Raw genomic sequence first — 22,124 nt, forward strand, 5'->3', positions numbered from 1 at the left:
TAACTCTCGCGAGATAAGAATCAGGACGTGGGGTAGAATACTCTGGAGCTTTCTAGGATGCGAAGAGGAGGGCGTGCTGTAGATCGTTAAACGGATGTGTGAAGACCGCGCGCATGATTTCTTCCTGGGTTAGATAAGACGATAGCCTTTCAGGGAAGGCGTATCTCGCGAGAGTTGGTTAAGTAATCTCTCTTTACCCCTTACCCAGCGTACTTTCTATCGACATATTCGGACAGTTGTGAAGGGAACTGATTTGTGGTACTTGCTGTCGCCTGTCAGGGAGCGTCTGTCGTGGTGGCGACAACCTGTCGGCTAGCGAGTGAGTCTGTTAGGACGGGTAAATTAGAGGGAATGCCTTTCGCTGAGCCTTTGATTCTCGAAGGCACAGAAATAGCACCGGGGTTGATTCCCGATGGGGTTTGCTGAGGCGAAGGGGGACTGTCCAAACGCTGCCTATTTCCAGACTCGTTAACTCAAGCGAGACTATCCGCCTTGGGTGAAAAGCATATATAACGACGACAAGCTGTACATCTCATAGAGGTTTCTTCTTAAAATGATGCAACAAGTTTACCATCTGCCCTTCAAAATCAAGGCGCTTCTCACACATTCTTCCTTTAATCAATGTTTGTAGAGTAATAATAAAAGCAGTAAAGTCAGTGGCCCTGCGAAGATCAAAAATCTGATGAGAGTTTTGTTGTAACAATGTTGGGAAGATGAATTAAGCTTTATCTCTAAGGCATTAATAAAATAATAAAAGCTGGGGGGTCGATATGAAAAAATGCATGGTAGATATGATGAATTTTCGAGTACAGTTATGGCCACTTGCCATTGTAAGAGTTACTGGGGTGCAGATGACATGAAAAAATAACACGGCTTGCTTCCTACAAAATGGACTTTGCGTTATTAGCAAATGATTTCTGTAATTTAATTGTTACTGTATTTGCAGTACAGTGTTTGCTGCTTTGCGTTTGACAAGCTGTTTGTTTTCATTTTTGAGTCTGAAGGATTTGGAGAACTAAATCATATCAAGGTCCAAATCATATGGATGAGACCTATATTAGCATTTATACACAATTTTTTTTTTTTGTCTTTATTTCTGCTCTTCTGACTGGGTAGAGTTTTTACTGCAAGGCACAAAGACTAGGTGCAGCAATATCCTACATGACCCCACTGTCCTCATAATTTCACCTTTCATTCATGTTTTTGTAATTTTTGATTGAAATAATACTTGGTAGTATAGTTCATCTAACTGGCCTAGCAAATTTCTCTTCAAATTAAATGTAAATGCTGCTATATTCTTCATTGTTCTCTCCAGACAGTATGTTTTTGTGGTGGAATTGCATCTGAATTTGAAAGTCTCTGTGTTGCCAATACAGTATTAAAAGGTTTTGTTGCTAAGACTTTCAGTGGTGATCATCCAGATCAGATAAGGAAACATTTCTTCATTTCCTGTTCTTATTCAAAATGTCAGTGGCTAGACAGGTTGATCCCAGAATTAGATACTGTTCATATGGTTTATCATTTCAGAGCACAGCTGATAAAATCAAGCTTAAAATGGAGATGCTCAAATAATTTATAATGCTTTTTCTTGGAATACATGACTCTGATAACAGGTCTCATTTGAAGCCCTTCACATTACTAAGAGTAAAGAAAATATCCCCCCAAAATAGAACAATAAAACTGTGAAGTCATTGACTTAGGTTGAAATCTCTTAGTGACCAATAGATTATTTCTTAGCCATAACCTACACCATTGGACTGTGAGATTAATATGGGAAAGAATAAACGATATATACCATTCTCAATTATTTTTAGGAATAAAAGTTAACATAAAATACTTCAATGCAATAATTCTGTAATATATTGTTGCTATGAGCTTACAGCTAAAGTGATACATTTTTAGATTACTGTACCTGTATTTGTGCAGGTTGTCAGTGACATCTAGTGATCATAGCTTTTCTGCTTGGAAAATCATAAGCTGGGGATGTCAAAATCTTTTTCAAATCCGGTTTCATTTTTGATGATTTCATAGACAAGTCCATGGAGTTTTTCTGGCAACAAAATGGAAGTGGTGTCCATTGCCTTCTACCAGGAAAGTTTTAGAGTCCTAATCTAGTCTATAGGCCTGTTACTTCCTGGCAGACTCCCATCCAAATGCAACAGGCATTTCCTACTAAATTTGTTAATGAACCTTTAATCAGAATTGAGTGTTTGCTGCATTTCATTAGGGTAGCTTTTAAGAGCAGTTTGCTTTGGTGAAGAGGCTGCAGTATAGCTTGCATATGAAGAGCTACACTGTGCCTGATTCTTTATAATGATGTTATTCTTTCAGAAAAAGCTTTCACAGGAGATAACCTTTGAGGAAAGAAATTCTAAATAATCTTTCTAGAACTTAAACACTTGTTTAGCAATCTGGAATCAGAAAAGGCAAATGTTTTAGCTTAAGATTGTGGACGGAGGTTGCTTTGTGGTTTTTCCCTTCCTTTGTGGTTTCAATTAAATAGTTAGCAATTCAGTAAGCAATCTTTTCTTGTTTGCAAGACAAAAAGTTAATTCTGATTAGAGTGGGTATCAATATTTAGTTATCTGACCTATCAATTTGAATACGTCATGGACTTTCTTATTACAGGAGTTCTTAACCTGGGTTCTGTGGATAGATTTCATGGTGTCCATGAGCAGAAATTATAACTTTATTTCACTAATCTCTAAGTGAAATTTAGCTTTTCATTCAATAATGTATGTAGGCAGCAAAGTAATTTAAGGCTTCTAGACTCTAAAAATGTTTGTTAAGATCAAGAAATTTCACTATGAAAAATTATTATACCCTTAAAAAGGGCATTGAATTGTTATTGATTTAATGGATTAATAAAGAAGCACGTATATATTTGCTATTTTTAATATTTTAATAACTATATTTGAACATAATTGGCTTTCTTTATAATACAATATATTATTTGTATTATATATATGTATTAATTTATGCATTTAAATACATTTTTGAGAAGGGTCCATAGGTTTCAACAGACTCTCAAAGGGGTCCGTGCCAGAAAAAGGTTAAGAACCCCTGTTCTACTGGAAATCTTCAGGCTGTTGAATCCAGCTGTTACTAAACGTTACGGTACAAGAGAGTTGGTCTGCTGTTAACTTTAACTTTAGCACTGTGAGTCATACTCTAATGTGTTAGTGGAGAAAAGACTTTGAGAATATCTGGCATGGATACTTGGAAACATACTCCACCCCCTGGAATACAACACGTGTACACATCTGAAATGCACGCAGGTCCTTTTTTGGTAAAGTATTGTTAGCATGAATTTTCTTTCACTCAGCTTGGAACTCATCTCTTCCCTCCCTCCACAGACTATTACCACCAACTGCTTTGTGGAAATGGTCCCAGAAGGGAGAGGAAGGAAGGCAGACAACAACTACTTTCTAAATCTGCTTAGCTGTACTTTTTCCTTCTCTCCACATTCCTATTATCCTCAGTTGCCCTGTGGGAAACATCCTAGAAATTTAATTTCTTTAAAATAATATTCATTGTATTTACAGTTGTTCTTATTGTTAATGAACTGCTTTGGGAAGATTATTTTTAAAAAATAGGATATAAAAATTGTAATAAAGTGGAATAGGCACAAATTGTCACTTCTGTAGTGTATCATAAATTTCTACTCTGAATTAAGTTCCATTGAATTCAGGGACTTACTTGTAGAGAAACATATACAGAATTGCAGCTTGAAAGTATTTTCAATATTCCTTTGAAAGATGTGTAATTTTTAAAAAATATTTAAGAAAATAAAAAATGGCTCTACTTACTCCTTATGGCATATATTTAAAATATTTAACTATTCATTATTGTTTTAAACCCTGCTATATCTGGCACAAAAATTTAGTTTTCCATAAATTTAGCTGCATTCCAAAGTGGGAGGGTTTTGTTGTTAAAAAAAGAACATCAGCAAGTCTTGGGCTCCATGCTGCCCTGTCCTCCTCTTGCAATTAAATTCTGACTTATCTTAATCATAGTTCACTATGTTATCTAAATTTTAAAATTGTTACATTTGACCGTGGTTGTTTGAAAGAAGCTATTAGGTAAAACTATTGTTTGAAATTGGCCTGTTCATACATTGTAATGAAAATTAACCATAATTTATTTCAGTTTTGTAACTGGCAAAACAATAAGTTGTGGTTAAATATTTAACCATTCTTGGAGCAGTACTGGAGGGGTTGGCAGAAGCATGTAAGCTTTGTCCAAATGAGGTAGCACATTATGTCCTGTCCCTCAGTGTGTGATTCCTTTCAAATAGTTTTGAAATGCTAATAATTTATTTTTAAAAACAGCTAACAAATAATAGATTAATAAGATACTTAGGATATCCTGAGGCAGTCATGAAGCCAGAAATGCATTTAGGATAAATTGTTTTCTTTGGGTATACAATACTATATATTCTGATAATGGATTCCATATAATAGTGTCATATTAATTTTCAGCTGCTCAGTGCGTATTACCCTTTATGTGACATTGGACTGAATGCCCAAGTAACAACAGCACAGTCACTTTTTCATTTTCAATGTCTCAACTTTTTATTTGAGTCATTATAGCTTTCTGTCTATTCCAAAACAGAATCTGGGGTTGATTATATTTAAAGGAGACCCACTGAAATCAATTGTATTTAAATTAGCTATGAATTAAACATATCTCATTGGTTTAAGTTTACCTCCTCTGTGCATGTCTAAATTTGAATCTAATGCTATATTCTGACTATTTTTATTTCATAATCAAACTGAATAGGTTAATGTCCATGAAAATATAAGTAACTAATAATAATCTTGCTTGGAAAAATAACCCAATGCTGAAGTTTTCTACCTTTCCAAGAGACTAATGACAACACTTTTTGTTTTTTTTTTAAACAGGCCATTAGCTATCCTTCCATCTCATGATCATGGTTCACAAATTCAAATCATCCATAAGCCTCTCTTCAGGTTTCCTTTCATTCCTTAAGATCAGAGTATGGTTCCATTTGTCCTACCCTGTTCTGAATTTTTAGCTTGAAATTTGTAGCAAGTGAGTAATCATTCTATATCTCTGATCATTAGCAATGAGCATCTTTATTTTTGTAATATGCACAGGAGGAAGGTTTTGGCAAGCACATATTTATGGAAGGAGAACCTGAAACTTTAAGGGACATGCAACATTGATAGATTCTGGGAAGAGGAGCCTAGGAGGAAGGGGAATGGAATGGAGTATATTGAAAAGGAGCAGTCTATATCAAAACATTTTGTTATATGTCCCTCTTGTACTTCTTTGCAAAAGAACATGTAAAAAGCTCTGCATAACAAGGAAGAAAAACAAATGGAATAGAATTATTTTCAATGGCTTTAATCAGGATTGAATAGGTAAACTGCATGGTATGAAAATAGCTGATAGGAATGGATTCCCTAGAATCTTTTAGGAATTGCAAAGAAATATGAATCTTGAGACCAGTGATATTCTACTCAGAAAAGCTTGTTATTGTAATGTTGTGCATAAGATATATTTTGTAATGTATTATACTGCTTTTATGCAGCTTCAGTCATTATGTCTCTAAGCAACTCACAAGAAGCAAGATACAATAATAATACTACAAAAAGAATAAAATAAATGGTAGGAGGGCATTCCACAGAAAGGGAACTCCTGCAGAAAATGATCCCCTCCAGGTCTTCCTCTGATACATTTCATGGGGAGTGGGAACTCTCAGGAAGCACTCTGTATGGGTATGTCTTGAATGAGCAAATTCGATTTGGATTAAGCAGTCCTGCAGGCCTCAAGCCATGAAGGATTTCAAAGGCTATAACTAGCACCCTGAATTGCATCTGGAAACAAACTGGCAACAATGCAACTCCTACAGTATTGGTAATACATGACAATATGGAGTTGTCTCAGTTAATAACCATCCCTTTGCATTTTGTAGTAGGTGCAGTTTCTGGATGGTCTTTTAAGGACAGTACTGTCCTAACAGTCAGGAATCATGCTGAGACGAGGAGTAGGTCTCTAGTGTTTATTACTGCTACATAAGAGAGAATCCTAACAAATTGAAGAAGCGTGGGAAAAACCCAGACAGATAAACCCCAAAAGTTAGGGCGGGTCTGATCTGTGTCTCTTTGAATGGCTGCTTAATATCTCAGTACTACGCATGCGTTTTCCCCCCTGGATAGAGGCCCCCTCCTGCTCGCCATCAGTACTCATGACAAGTACTATGTAGAGCACATTACATAGTCCACTAGTGAGGTGACAGAGGTATAAGTGACTATTGTCAGCACTTTCTCCTCCAGGAATGTTCACTGTCAGCACAGATGCTGAAGCTAGTCAAAGGTCTTCCTGGCCACAGCTTCTATCTGCTGTTCCAAGAGGAGCTGAGAGTACAGAATCACCCCTAGATTGTCCACCAATGCTTTCAGTAGGAGTATAACCACATCCAGAGCTAAAGCTGATATTATCCCAGATTCAGTTGACTTCTCAATCCACATACACTCTACTTTGCTAGGGTTAAGTCTTACCCTGTTTCTTCCACATCCTTACAGCCTCCAGACATGAGACAAGACCTTCTGCTATATCTTGACAGCCTGGAATTGAGATGGATAACCTGGTTTCCTCAGCATATTAATGATACCAAACCCTATTTGTTGCATTATCTCCCCCAGTGACTACATGTAGATGTTCAATGCGAAAGAGGGTTGAACCTTGTGACATTCCATGTGTTCACTGGAAGCATCCATTAAGGAAGGAGCTGAACTACCATGGAACAGTATCTCTAATTCTTGTTGTGGGTCCAGAAGCACACCAGGTTTTATGATATAATAGGGTAGGACTCCCCCTTCTAATCATTAATCATTAAGTTATTTCATTAAGATTATTAATGAGAGTCATTTTGAAGTTTCTCTCCCATGTCTAGGCCTAAACCCTGAACTGAAAATGATACAGATAATCCATTCTTCTAGAGCTTTTTGTAGTTGATGGCCTACAAAAAGGAAGGTTATTGAGTGGGTAATAGTTGTCCAATATGGCTTGGTCCTTGATCAGATCCGTAAGGAGGTGGTGCTTCAGTGCCCTTTTAGAAACATCACCTCTTCCTCCCCAGATGAGGCATTCACAATGGCCCTTGGTATCTCATTTTTGGCCTTAATTATGCTAGGTATAAGCTGAACTGGAGAATTGTTTTTGGCAAGCTTTTAAGATTCTGTACAATATCCAACTAGCAATAAAAAGTATTTCCAAAAGTCTAAATGGTTCTTCTTTACTGAGTTTGCCTGCCTTGAAGGGCTTTACGGCAATCTTGAAAGCCTTGTTACTCTCTCATTAGAGGGGAATTGGATCCTGTATTCTAGACCTAGACCATGAGTACAGATCCTTGAGGTACCTCCTGTCTGCAGAACAAGTTGCTGAGCCATTATTGCAGCATAGACAGCAGGTAGATACATAAATCATGAACTTGTAGAATGCTATGATGCAGTTATCCCAGCATTTTGGTCAAGGTTGCCTCAACCTGGAGTGGCCCCATAGGCAGCTCTCTTATGGGGGATATCTTGTTCCCTTGGGAGCCTTCTGGAGAAGTTGGGGGTGGCTCAGGAGAGATTCCTAACCTTCAATACCCAGTGTGAACTATTTATGGCTGGCAGGCCAGCAGAGTTTCCTACAGATTGGACCAAAGTAGTTTTTGCTGCTCCTCCTTTTGAAAGGAGGAGCAGCCAGGTGGGCAGTTCTCTACTCAGTGAAAACAATGCCATCCTGGACAACTATAACAATTTTATGCAGAAATTTAGAACTGCCTTTGACAATTTCATTTGACAAATTGAATGTTTCTTTGACAGTTCTACTCAAGAACAAGCAGCCTTTCAGGGTTTGAAACTAGCCTTCTCTCCCAGGCTCTGTTCTACCAACCTGATCCCAGCTGCCACATTATTGTGCAAACTGATGCTTCAAACTGTTTTGAGTGCTGTTCTTCAGGCTTCAGCAGAGGAGGGAAAGGACCTATTGCCTTGTACATTTTATACAAGACTCCTTCTCCCAACTGGGTGGGATTATGATGTTTGTGATAAGGACTAGCTACTAGTAAAAGTTGTGTTCCAACAATGGAGGCATTTCCTAAAGGGGGTGGTTCATCCCATGCGGGAATCTTAAGAATTTAAAATACCTGCAGAAAGTCAGACCCTTACTTAATATCAGGTTGGTTGGGTACAAATTTTCTCTCATTTTAACTTCTATATTATTTATATTTCTGACATGCAAAATGAACAGTCAGTTAATCTATAATGCAGATCTCCTGAATATGATATTCCATGTTTGGCCCCTTCTACCACGATCTTGAAACCGGACAATTTTGCTGCTCTGAAAGGGTCACTCCCAAGATGTTAGGGGTATGGAGGAGGAATGGATCCCTCTTACAACAACAACAACAACAGGACTCGTATGTCAGGATGACTTCAAGAGAGCCTCACAAGTTGATTCCAGCTTCCAATCTGCTGATTGCTGATTACAATTCTTCTGCCCCTGAGGCCTATACACACCCACACCTCCAGCAGCATTCTCCCTTCCATAGCTCACCACTTTGTACTTTTTCTTCTTGAGGGAGTTACTTTATGTGGTCTTTGTCATTTTGGGTCCTCTCCTTTTTCTTTTTCCTTTTTTTTTCTTTCCAACCATCTGTAGTTCACCATTGGGCTGCTCTCACAAACTACAGCCCATTCTCTAACCAACATTTTCCCCCTTCCTAGTCTCAGCTGTTCCTATTGAATACTTCTCAGCTCTACCTCCCTACTTCCAGAAAGATACTTGCCTATATGCCACAGGACATGCATTCCTTGTGGGAAATGCTCACAGGTAGCTACTGATCTTGGTGACAGGCAAGCAGAGCTGCCGTCTCACAAAGCACATCATCAGGAGCATACCTGATTGCCTAATTCTGGCCTATAGGTATACATGACTAGTCCCTGTTGTTCCATTAGTGATAATTATTGCTGCTCAAGCTTTTTTTTTTTACTAGCTTGAATTAAGGAGGTTTGTATATTCATGGGAGGGGGAACAAATTTTCTGAGCATCAAAAATTTACAATTTCTTTACTTGTGTATTTTCAGAAATCTTTTTAAACTAACTGCTTTTCACCCTCAGTCCCACAAAGTGTTTCTCACAACTGGAAGAATCAACAGATTTATTTAAAATATTAAGAAATGGTTTTCCATAGCACATTTTTTTTACAATAAATAATCTTTTTATATAAAACAGACCTATCTCTGTAATTTACAATCCGCCCAATACTAAATGGCTACAGAGTTTGATAAAGTTTTTTTAAAATTATTTTCATAGGAAGTTAGCCAGTGAACAGTTAACTGTACAAAGACAGAACACGACAGAGTTTTGGCAGTAGCTAGCTTGGGAAATGACGTCTTAAAACATTTGCTGTTCTAGAAAGAGCAGAGACACGTAGTGTAATTGGGAGTGCTCTGGGTGGCAGTGTTTTTACCAGTTGAATATTTGTACGAAGTGATTAGGGAGAAGGAGAAGGTGGCAAACAGTCTTCTGGCTGCTTAATAGAACTACAGTTCTTGTTAATTTTTTTAGGAATATTGCATAGCTGAGATACAGAACTCATAAATAAAAGAAAGTACACTTTTTAAACATTGAAAATGGGGAAGGATTACTATTCTGTTCTTGGAATTGAAAAAGGAGCATCTGATGAAGACATCAAGAAAGCATACCGAAAACAAGCCCTTAAATGGCATCCAGACAAGAACAAATCTCCCCATGCTGAAGAAAAATTCAAAGAGATTGCAGAAGCCTATGAGGTGCTGAGTGATCCCAAAAAAAGAGACATTTATGATCAGTTTGGAGAAGAAGGTAAGATAATTTCTGTAGTTTCATTTTAGCTATTAATAGAAGTATATTTATGCTAAATATAATTAATACAAATCAAGAGGGAATGAGCATTTGGTTGCAAGAACTTAGTCTGAGGACTTAAATAAATTATATTTCAGTAGTTATACACTCATTACATTTGCATGTTTTGCTTATGAAATTTCTAGTAAATTGATATTCTAATATGCACGGTAAGATTTTTAATTTCTGTTGCAAGAACTTCAGGAATATTGAGCTGCTTTTGGCTCTGATAGTTGCTGAATTGGTTTATTTTGTCCTATTCTTACACAGTGACACAAAAATTAAAATGTATACTGTATTTTTGTTAAAATAAGATTGAAATAGAGTGATGGTATTTCTGAACCAGGGTCCAGGTGTCCAGACTAGGCTTGCATTGGAATCCTGCCCAGAAAGGAAAGAATTTGCCTGATGTCACAAAAATACCAGGACAAGTTTTCAGCTTCCTTGTAAGCTATTAATGTACCAAGGGAATGAGGCCTAGTGTTTGTGAATATAACTCAAAATTTGCCTTTTAGAATTCAGTTACTGCCTTTATCTTTCAAAATCCAATTTAAGATTTGGAAATAGCTTCTGTTCTGCTAATGAACTTGGTTTTGTTGCAGCTATTGAATATTTACATTACAGTTGCGTGTTCCCACAATGAGACAGAAATATCCATGTACTAAATATGATGGGCTAAAAATATAAGGAAGAGTTAAAAATGTACCTGAACTGAATAATGATCTTCTTATAAGAAACTCGCATTTCTTATAAATGCATATGTTTACATAAACAATAATTCTAATTAAGTAATAATTCTACGATTTTGGGATTGCTTCTCTTTATTCTTGGGAAACATATAAGACCTTGATATGCTGATAGATTCTTATTGTTAAAGTCATGGATCAATGTTCCTAATATTTTTATATGAAGCCCTAGGGACAATATTTAATCAGCTAATTTAGTTAGAGTTAGAGAATGACTGCTTTACAGATCATGGATAGACAGTTAATCTAATGCCCTTTTTAATTAGACACAGGATTGATATGTTTTGAGCACAACCAATCCATTATCTATTTTGGGAAGTGTCATTCTGCCAAGTACATGGTATGGTTTATCAAACCTGGCATCCTTTAGTTAGTTCTATATCTTTAGTTGCTAAGGCTTAGTAAACAAACACTGAATTAATAAACAGTGCATTTAATAAGCAAGAAGACTGTCAATAATGCATACTTAAACCATACTTCAGAATGTATATTCTAAACTATTTTGACACATTATTTGCTGCACCATTCAAGTATATGATAAAACCAACAGAAAAGCTGCTTGTTATTATATTAGCTACAATATGCAATAATATACAAAGAGCCAGCCTAACTATCTTTTGTCAGAATTGATTTCTTACCATAGGTTTGCAAAACAAAAAAAGGGGTAGGTGATCGACAGTTACATCAGATATATCAGCTGCTGAAACACTTAATCTAATGATTGTGTACAGCTTATGCTAGAGTAGTTTGCAAGGAAGTAAACTCACTGCTTCAAGAAAATATTTTCCCCCAAAATTTGTATCAGAGATTAATTCATATATTGAATTTTCTATCCCTTCAGAAGTGAAATTTTATGATTCTGACACCAGAACATGAGGTATAAATGTACCAAGCTTTTATTTTATGCTTGGCTGGACTAATATGTTTAGCATATTTTAAATCCTATTTTTATAAATAAACACCTATTCAAAAATATGGCTGTAGCTAGAGTCTTTGAAACACCTATTGCAAAGTAAATCAAGGACATTTCTTATGTATTTCAAACCTTTTAGCATGAGGTTGGATCCAGACTTAGTTGTATTTAGAGTAGACTCATGGAAATAATTAGGTTTAAATCAATTGGGCTTAAATTAAGTCTTCATATTTCTATTCTAAATAAGCCAACCACCAAGGAATGTTGGTAATTTGAACTTGCTGTTTAGATAGCCCTATGGGTACAAGTAGTCCTGTTAAGTTTTACAGTGTTAGCTGGGTTCACATATGTTATGTCATGATTTGTTTTAATAATTATAAGCCATAATGGTGTGCATCACATAGGATCCTAAATAATAAACAATGGTTTATAGACTCAGTTTGTATCATGGTAAAATAAAATCCAACAAAAGAAATAATGGCTTAACACAATGTGAATCCAATGGTGGAGGACATTGTAAACTTTTAAAATTCTCTAAATTATATCAGGAAGACAGATGATGTAATAAGTTGTTTCAACATTAAGGAAAAATATTCAAGGGACTTTGTACACTTACTTTATGTTAGACGCCTATTTTTCCCAGAGATTTGCAAGCTAAGTCTTTCTGAGGAGAAATATTAGCCTGTTGTCTAGTCACATGCATATGTAAATTTTAAATTCTACAGAATCCAAATTCTCTGAATGTTTGGATTTCAGTAAATACATTTGTAAAACAAAGAGTAGAATGACTGCTCAGTAATATTCTCCCAAAGAATTAGGCACTGCCATTTTGAATGAGAGTAGGAACATGGTGCCCAGGGAAACCAGTGTTCTCTCAGATGCCCTCTTAGCATGCACCAGGCTCTTTGTCTCTGCCCCATATGACTTCTTAAACAAAATTATTTCAATTAAAAATACATATCAAGCAGACATTAATAGTAATTATCCATTAGCAAGAAAATAGCATTTTGGGAAACTAGTAAACTTTCTTGTAAATTGATGTTTTGTAGCAACTATTGACTTCAGATTTACAGATCAGGTAACTTATTAAGAATGTTGTTTTTTTTTAAAAAAAGATTGCAGAATTAACATGCCTTTTACCCAAACCATCAATTTAGGTGGTTTAAGGATATAGCAAAAAGATGAGAAATTGGTTAAATTTAGGAAGGATGCGTAGGTGAGATTAATCACAGAATGTAGGTGGGTGTCATAATGTAGGAAGAAAAGCAAGCTTGAAATAATTGAGATAACTGTCAGTATAAGTGTGGTAGCATAACTTTGTAAGATTTCTTTATAAAACTCACTGGTTTGCAATACATCAACATTTTGTGGACTCCTGGTTGAAAACGTTTCCTACAATAACTTTACTTCTAAAATTTTGTTGGATTTACTTCCAAATAAATATGCATAAAAGTAAACACGTTTCTTGTATCAGATGAGCAGCCCAATCCTATATATTCATTCAGAGATTTTACTACATTTCTTATGGATTAAACACAGAGATTCAGAGTTTCTTAGCACGTTACATATGTCAACTAGATAGTGAGAGAATACCTATGACCCATCTAACTGCTGCTTTATGTTTGATCATATTTAAAACACTTCTCTCACTTATTTCAACACTCCCTCCCTTTTCTTTCTCCTCTACTCCCCAACAGTTATGTGTGTATATGATTTGTCTTTGACAGGACAGGACAGGACAAAGACTGTAAACTATAAAAGCTTATATGAATCTTAAAATTCTACAGGATTCTGTGTTTGCTGCAAAACTGTGACGTGGGTACTCTTTGGGGACTCTACGCTTGTTTGCTTAGAAATAGGTTTTACTATGCTCATTGGAGCTTACCCTGGCTATATGAACAAGGGTGTAATTGTTACAAGTTCTCCCCAGCTGATGTCACAGAAACACAGGAATTACTTTTCTCTTATACATGTAAAAGACAAAATATCTGCCTCCCTCCCCTTGCCATTCTGATTTCTTATTTTCTGGATTACAGCCAAAGATTGTTTTTTTTAAACAAATATAATTATTTATACTGGTTATTATTTCTTACGCTTCTGTGTTTTGTAGGTTTGAAAGGAGGGGCTGGTGGACCAGATGGTCAAGGGGGTACTTTCCGTTATTCTTTTCACGGAGACCCACATGCCACATTTGCAGCATTTTTTGGTGGTGCAAATCCTTTTGAAATGTTCTTTGGTAGAAGGATGCCTGGTGGCCGGGACACTGAAGACATGGAAGTGGATGGAGATCCATTTGGTTCCTTTACTGCTTTTAGTATGAATGGATTTCCAAGAGAAAGAAATACAGTTGGTAATCAACCCCGCCGTAAACAAGATCCTCCCATTATTCATGAACTGAAAGTATCATTGGAAGAAGTTTACCAGGGCTGCACAAAAAGAATGCGAATTTCCCGAAAAAGGCTCAATCCAGATGGTAGAAGTGTCAGAACAGAAGATAAAATCCTTACAATTGATATTAAGAGAGGATGGAAAGAAGGTACCAAAATTACATTTCCCAAAGAGGGTGATGAAACACCCAACACCATCCCAGCTGATATTGTGTTTGTTATTAAAGATAAGTTACATCCTCGTTTCAAGAGAGATGGTTCAAATATAATCTATCCTGTCAAGATTAGCTTACGGGAGGTAAGTACCCTGCTAAGTTTAAAATTGGATTGTTAATACTTTATAAAATCTGTATTTATTTATATTGTTTTATATTTGCAGCTGAGTTAAACTTGACATAGATCAATGTTCTTTAAGAATACAAGACTTTGTGTAGGTTGTCAGATGTTTAGTGGATAGCTTAGTTTGGAAATAGGACATGTAAATTTAGAATTTAATATAGCAAATAATATATTCTATAGCATTCCACCCTCCCCCACAAAATTAATCCTGTTCTTGTTAACTATCTATACCAGCCTTTCTCAAACTTTTGACCCTGGAGGAACCCTTGAAATATTTTTCAGACCTCAGGGAGCCCCTGCACATTCAGGCTCAAATATAGGCCAGAAGTTACGAAACTATTTATTTATTTATATTTCAAATTTCCATCGCTGCCCATCTCCCCGGAAAAGAGGACTCTGGGTGGTTTACCATCATTATATTCATTTCATGTGTAGGCCTGTAAAAATGCATTAATAGCATTCTTAAACTAAAAACAAAGAATGAAACTTACCTCTTTAATGTGAAGTTGCCTGAGTTTGAAATAATTTTTTAAATAAACCGTGATCTCCCAGGGAACTCCTAGTGACCCCTCGTGGAACCCTAGGGTTCCACAGAACCCTGGTTGAGAAACCCTGATCTGTACAATGAACAGTTTGGCTCTGAGCCCTGTCTTGCTTTTTCCTCACTGCCATTATACACATAAATCATCCTGCTTTCAACCGGTTGCCTGGATTGCTTTCGCTTGCACTTTGCATTTTTATGGAAATTTGAAGTATCAGGGTGTGGTGTTGTACTACAACTGTGTGATAGTAAATGTGTTATGCTTGAATATTCCTCAAATAGAAATGCAAACAATCCATTAAGAGATAAAATAATCAGGATGCCTGTGGAGGGAAATGTATCATCAAAATATTAGAAATCTTCTTTGTGATTACAGAAATACAACAAACACTATGGTGTGAATGCAAGAGCAGCATTCTGCTAGTGTGAGAAACTGATGATCTGGCACCATATTCTCACTGATTGAAATATATTTTATCATAATGTTGATATAATGGTACCCTATATTGTCAGTTCAAAAAATAAAACATAAAAAATAGTAGTTACAAAGTGTTAAGTTTTCAGCCAGCAGATAACAGAATAATAACACAATAAAAGTACATCCCCAAATACCTAGTATCTAAAAAGACGCCAAGACCATCAAATTATCCAAAATAAGCCCACTATAAATACTTTGAAATCTTTTTTTTTTAAACCTACACTATACAGGATTCCTTATCCTATCAGCAACACTCCTCAGAAAGTATGCTGCATTGATACATTTTTGATCCTGAGTATACAAACTAGATAACTAGATTTAGGAGATGCATCCATTGCATTAACCAATTGTCTTATAGAGTTGGCAGCATGCACACTTAGTCACATTTGATGACACACATCAGAATGTTATGTTAGAACACTGTTTCTCATTCAGTGATTCATGTACTACTAGTGGTATGTAGAAGCAATCCTGGTGGGGTACAACACAAGTTCTTAAAACTCTTCTGCTGACTATATTTCCCAACTCATGTGATAACATTTCAGCCTTTTTACTTTCAAGCCTGAGAATAACTGTGAGGCCAGGCTTCCATTTGCCTCCTTTGCTTGTGCTGACAGCCACCAGCCACTTCCTTCCTGGGATTTTATATGCATCTCCTCAGGAGCCAGAGATGGCAGACAGGGTGTATCTTGTCAAGGCCATAATCTCCACCCTCATTGAGTCATCCAGCTGAAAATGAAAGAAAAGGAGAAAAGGGGGAAGTGGCAGTGGTGGTTCTGTCATCCCTAAGGCAACCCAGTGGCTCCTTCCCCTGTTGGTTTAAGTCTTTGTCCTCCACATTTCAGGGTCCATTTCAAACAAAAAGTCAGACAGTTTTCAACACAGGCCTGCTCAGAAGTAAACTTAACAGTATTCAGTGGAACTCTTGGTACTGTTACACAATGGAACCTTATTATTATTATTATTATTATTATACAATAACAGAATTCTTGAAAACATATAAATGTCATTCTTAGGAAAAGTGGGTATATTGTTTCTATTACTGTAGAGTGATATACAAGACTCTTGGATAGAATGATTGACTGGATGTAAGATATCAAAGGCTGAACACCACTGCTTTTAAAAGAAATGTAACAACTGTGTTTGCAATTCACATTTTTTATAATAGGAGCAGTAAAGAAAAGTTGAATGTGTCTTGTAACATTGTTCTCTACATATATACAATTGTCTCAACTTCATTGTCACCCCAAAGTCATAACTGTTGCACAAACAGTATTTCCATATAGTGTAACTACTATTTAACACTATTAAAAATAGAACATCAGACCTAGTGAATGTGCAGAACCACCAGCATTTTGAAAACATAATCAAAACAAGCAGTCAGTTGTTCCTTGCATCCATTAGCAGAGAATATTGGGGTTGGGGTATATAGAAATACTTTTCTATATCAAAATATCTTATTAATGCTTCAATAGTTTTTATGGCCTCCTCTGGTCTGAGAAAGACCACAGGTTTGGAGGAAATCCATTAAAGTGAAGTGTATCTAACAAAATCCTCTTCCATCTAGATTTGAAATTATCAGCCAGAATTAATGGAGATAAACTACCTGGGGAAAGAATCAATTTTAAGCAAAAACTAAAGAGGTAAAACCATGCCTGGGACTGCAAATATTTTATTTATTTATTTATTGTGTTTATAGTTTTCTAAATTCCCTAAGGACTCTTGACAGTTTACAAGATAAAATACACAATAAACTATATACAATAAATAATAAGTATAAAATAAAAATAATAGAAACAGAGAATCAAATCAAATTAACCAAATCAAACTATAGCTAAACCCAGATGGAATCAAAGCCCAAATGTCCAACAGAAGACCTCCATTTTGAGCAGCTTTTGGAAAGGCAGTCTGGCGTGGGAGCCAAATGAATGTCCACAGGGAGGCTGTTTCAAAGGACCACCACTGCAAATGAAGAGCAACACCACCAAGCCTTGGCCTCTCTTATCTCACTAAAGCGAGGCGGTTTGATCTATCCTTCTACAGGATAGATCAAACTAAGTGGACTGATGTCCTGCAGGTAACTACGCATGAAGCCATGTGGGGCTTTATTGGTTAGCACTAGGACTTTAAAATTGCATCCATAAGCCTGGTGGCAACCAGTGCAGGGCTTGCGATACTGGTATAATGTGCTCCCCTAGCAAACGCTGGTATGCACATGGGCTGATGCACTCTGAACCAGTTGTGGTTTCTGAACAATCTTCAGAGGCAGCCCATGTAGAACACATTGTGCTACTCTGAGCAGGTGGTGACAAGGGCATGAATCACTGCAGCAAGATCTTCCTGCCCTGGGTAGGGCTACAACTATGACCTGGCTGAAGCTGGGAAAAGGCCCTCCTGCCTACGGCCTTTACCTGTTGATCTAGCAGGAGCCATAAATCCAGAAGAACTCGCAAGTCATGGACCTAGTCCATCAGGGATAGTGCCACCCCATCAAAAGATACCTTTGGAGCAGATAGAGAATTCTAATGGACAAACAGAAATTCCATCTTATGAGATTTAGTTTAAGCTTATTCTTTTCCATCCAGGCTCACACAGCCTTCAGCATCAGCAGTCTGGCCTGGGATTGCAATGTAAAGCTGGGTATCATCAGCATATTGATGCCAAACCACTAACTTTCAGATGACCTTTCCCAGTGGCTTCATGTAAATGTTAAATAGGGGGAAGGGAGAGAGAACCAGCCCTATGGCACCCCCCAAGGGAGTAGCTTCTCATGCCCAACACAACTAACTGGAACCATCTGCCAAGGAAGGAGTGGAACCACTGCAATACAGCATTCTCAACCCCCAAGCCTTGCAAGCAATCCAGAAGGATGCTATGGTCAATGGTATCAAAGGCCACGGAGAGGTCTAAAAGGACCAGGATGGATGCACTTCATCCAGGTCCTGAGAAAGGTAATCTACTAGTGCAAACAATGTTATTTCCATTCTGTGTCCAGACCTGAATCTTAACTGTAAAAGGTCCAGATAATGTTTCCTATAAGGTGCTCTGCAGTTGACTCCCCACCACAGTCTCAGTAGTTTTCCTCCAAAAGGTAAGGTTGAAGACTGGGCAATAATTGGTCAGTACCTCTACGTCCAGAGAGGGTCTCGTAAGGAGGGGGTGTACTACAACCTCCTTCAAGGCTGCTGGTAGTGTCCCCTCTTACAACAAGGCATTAACAATCTCTTGGATCCAGGAAATGCCTCTCTCCCTAGGGTGCTGGAAGGAGCCAGGAGGGGCAGGGATCCAGTCCACAGATAGCACAGGACATCTTAGAGAACATTATGTATTTAAATCTATATTGTGAATTTTAAAAAGGTAAGTGTTCCATCACTATATAGCAAATATAACTGACTGATAAGTTTAGATATGTCAGAAATGTTTTAAAATCAGTTCAAGAATTTGGCTCCCCTGAGCCTCATTAGGGAAAGATGTGCAAAACATTTAGAGATTAAAAAAAAAACTGACTTCAGAATATTGTCTTCTGTTGTCAGGACACCTGTTCATGATCAAAATGGATATTCCAGGGTTAGAACATTTCAACACTCCTAGCAATTGATTGCATTCCAAGACTGTAACAGGATATTCCTATAGAATGCCATGCGTATAGCTCACTTCACTCTGTTCCATTAATCAAAATGTAAGAGGTGGAAATTCATATCATGTGCATATAACATCTATGAAAGAAAAAATACTGTTGGCAATGTTCCTGTATCCTGTCTTTACATTTAGGCATTCTTTGCACATTTTGTTAAGTGGTAGAATACTATTTTTACTGCAAATGGTATTTATATACTGAACTTTGTTCTCTGCAGTCACTAATTTTAGTATTTCTAGTTGAACCTGTTGAACTGTTTGCTGGCAATTCTCCACTTAACAAAAGAAAGATACAACATAGCAGCACTTGTATTTGAATAAATTTGCATCCAGTCATTTATTTAAAAAATTATAATTATTTATCTTCATGCAGGACATGTAGTATATTTTAAGCCTAAAGAAATAATAAATACTGCTGCTTCTAATTGTTTTAATTTACTGTTTTTCAGGCTTTATGTGGCACCTCAATCAACGTACCAACTATAGAAGGCCGAACCATACCTATGACAATAAATGAAGTTGTAAAGCCTGGAATGAGAAGAAGAATTATAGGATATGGTTTACCATTTCCTAAAAATCATGAGCAACGAGGTGACTTAATTATTGAATTCGAAGTAATTTTCCCAGACAGTATAGCTCCAGCCTCAAAAGAAGTACTCAGGAGAAATCTTCCTGTATCATAAGAAATGTATTTCATCCAACTGTTCCAAGTAGACACTGAACATCAAGGACTTTCAGGTTTATGCTGTAAAAGTGCAATCTATAACTCTTGAACTTTTGTGTGTGCAGGTAGGAAGTGAATTATGCAGTGTTGCATGAGAATAGGAGAACAAAATACGAAAGACTTGCAGTCAAGTATAAGGCTGATACTACTTACTGTGTGTTGGATCTTCCTTTACAAAACACTTTATCCAGTATTTTGTGTACATGTAATCTTGGGTAAAAAGGGAACACCTCTGTTCGTGTATTTCTAATGAAGTGCATAATTTGCAAAGCACTTTAGTTCAGATAATCCTGATTATCTGTGTGAGTTCCAGTATTACAGTATTAGAATTCATTATATGAATCTATGTAACATTTGCAATATTTCTGTTGTGTATATACTCTAACTATGTTACCTTGTGCACAGCAGCAGGCAAATAATATCACTTAAAATGTTTATGAGCCCAAAGAATAGATGGTTCTTATATTATTGTTGAAGTCTGTGAATTCATTTACTCCATATTCTGGTAACAGACACAGTGGCCTGATAGAAAACATAATTCGATGGCCTATTGTTTTTGGCCCAGTAGATTTCCAGATAGAAACTATTGTGAAAACTGCATTAATGTCCTTTGGAACATATATGCAAAATCTTATGAAGTGGCATACTTACGAAAGGTCATCTGAATAATTAACCTAATTCATTCAAGATTCCAATCTTTCCCTAGTTTAGTGTTCTTGCAAATTCTGTGAACTCTAAGTTGAAACCCTGAGACAAACTGAAGTTTTTATGACTATATCATGACTATATCATGAATTATCTGAAGAAAAAAGAGAGCAAGGAAATTTAATTTTTCCAAAAAAGTACATGTCCGGTTAGTATTCTTGAGCCGCAGATGAACAGTATTAAAAATATGGACGGCATGTGTCTTGTAATATGGTGCAAAATGGTAACATTTATAAAATTATCTTTGTTTACAATAAAGATTTACTTTATTCAATAAAAATGTGCTAGATAGCACCATGAAGTGAGAGGATGATTAAGTAGAAAGTTAATAATGATACCAGTTTTGTAAAACTAGCACATTAACATCCAAAACAGCTGCAGTAATTGATAGTGGGAGGATACACTTTAAAAATGACTCAAGTGAATGCAAATTTTTTTATAGGATTTAGTACAAAGGCTGTAAACTGACAAGATGTGCAATCTTAAGCTACAGCTCTGGAAAGCATTTGAAAATGGTATTTCACAAAGCACATTAAAATGAATGAAGAATCAGTCTTCAAAGTATTAAAACAGCTGTGTTCTTTGCAAATCTCACATAACTACTTCAGAAGCTCTTCCCAGTTGTCTGCACACGCACGCACTGTCACTGTTTCTGTTGGGGTACCTGCATGTGGAGTAAAAAGACTGCTTTCAAACCTACTGCATGAGCCTTGCAAAGGACATGATTGCTGAATGTTTTGAAGAGAGATGCTCTGTTCGTGCTAACGTGCTCTGCAAAGCATCTCTTTTGAACACTGTATACATCCCTTTCTGAAACTAGAGAGAATCCATAAAGCAAGTTTTAATGACACTAGAAATGACAAATAGTAAACTACTGCTTTTTCTTTACGCATATGGTAAATGCATTTAAATATACTTTATGATAATGTATTGCATTTCATATTTTTTAAAAATTAAACTATTATTTCTAACTTTTTTTCCTTCAGTTGTCAATTTGATGCATGAGAGCAAATGAAAATTTTATTTAACGTTTGAGACATAACATGAACATGCAATACTAAAATCATGATGCTGTTATTAAGAGTAAATGCCAATGAAACCTATGCCATTAACAAGATAGGAAAGTTCTAGGTTGTGTATTAAATGACTGGGTTTATTCATTATGCTAAAATATGACAGTTTTTAATAGTTGTATGTTTTGTTGCATAAGTCAGTTGTATTTACAAATAATACTAGACTATAATCCATGGTTTACAAACTACAATGGTTGTGTTCATACAACATGGTACACAAAACTATAACTATTCTAGTTGTGAATTCATTAATGTCTTTTAACATTAAGGGTTTGTGTAACTACCAAAGTGACCAATTGATAGTCCTACAGTAATTATCTGATCTAAATAAATGGTACTATTTTGTGGCAGTAGAATTTAAATGATATACATTCTGTAAAGAGCTCCTGTTTAGTCCTGAATATACTGCCAACTTTTTTTATTTATTACATTTAAATCCTGTCTTTCCTCTGGGAGCTTAAAGTAGTATATGGGAGCAGGGGGAGGGGGGATATGTCTCCTTATTTTATTTTCACAACAATCCTATGAGGTAAGTGTATGTGGCTTGGCTCCTATATATGCGCAGGACTGCCTTTTGATATAGAATCAACCTGTCCAACAAAATTCTTTGTGGACACCATATTCAGGTGAAGCAGCAGGGGCCAGTAGACAATTTTTTCTGTTGTTACCCCTATGCTATGGG

The 22,124-nt window shown here is 36.4% G+C and overlaps 2 protein-coding genes across 3 annotated transcripts in view; both read left to right on the forward strand.

Annotated features, from left to right (window-relative positions):
* The window catches only part of NEXN (nexilin F-actin binding protein), a 269,027-nt gene that overhangs the window by 63,152 nt on the left and 183,751 nt on the right, over nucleotides 1–22,124 (forward strand). The gene's annotated exons all lie outside the window — the stretch shown is intronic.
* DNAJB4 (DnaJ heat shock protein family (Hsp40) member B4) lies at nucleotides 157–21,555 on the forward strand. 2 transcript variants are annotated; one of them, XM_063298168.1, is made up of 4 exons: nucleotides 157–319; nucleotides 9,586–9,861; nucleotides 13,670–14,244; nucleotides 19,390–21,555. In XM_063298168.1, the coding sequence occupies exons 2-4, from the start codon at nucleotides 9,651–9,653 to the stop codon at nucleotides 19,621–19,623; spliced, it is 1,020 nt and encodes a 339-aa protein (XP_063154238.1). In that variant the 5' UTR covers nucleotides 157–319; nucleotides 9,586–9,650; the 3' UTR covers nucleotides 19,624–21,555. The 2 variants fall into 2 exon arrangements, with proteins under 2 accessions (XP_063154238.1, XP_063154239.1); XM_063298169.1 differs by having other exon boundaries at nucleotides 158–319; nucleotides 9,691–9,861.

Source organism: Candoia aspera, chromosome 3, assembly GCF_035149785.1.
Source record: "Candoia aspera isolate rCanAsp1 chromosome 3, rCanAsp1.hap2, whole genome shotgun sequence".
In the NCBI taxonomy this organism is placed as follows: domain Eukaryota; kingdom Metazoa; phylum Chordata; class Lepidosauria; order Squamata; family Boidae; genus Candoia; species Candoia aspera.

Bases quoted from the DNA above. Each gene is read 5' to 3' on its own strand.
- DNAJB4 (XM_063298168.1), top strand. From the start codon at position 9,651: ATGGGGAAGGATTACTATTCTGTTCTTGGAATTGAAAAAGGAGCATCT. The intron at 9,862-13,669 runs GTAAGATAATTT...TGTGTTTTGTAG, and splicing joins TGATCAGTTTGGAGAAGAAG to GTTTGAAAGGAGGGGCTGGT. The intron at 14,245-19,389 runs GTAAGTACCCTG...ACTGTTTTTCAG, and splicing joins TCAAGATTAGCTTACGGGAG to GCTTTATGTGGCACCTCAAT.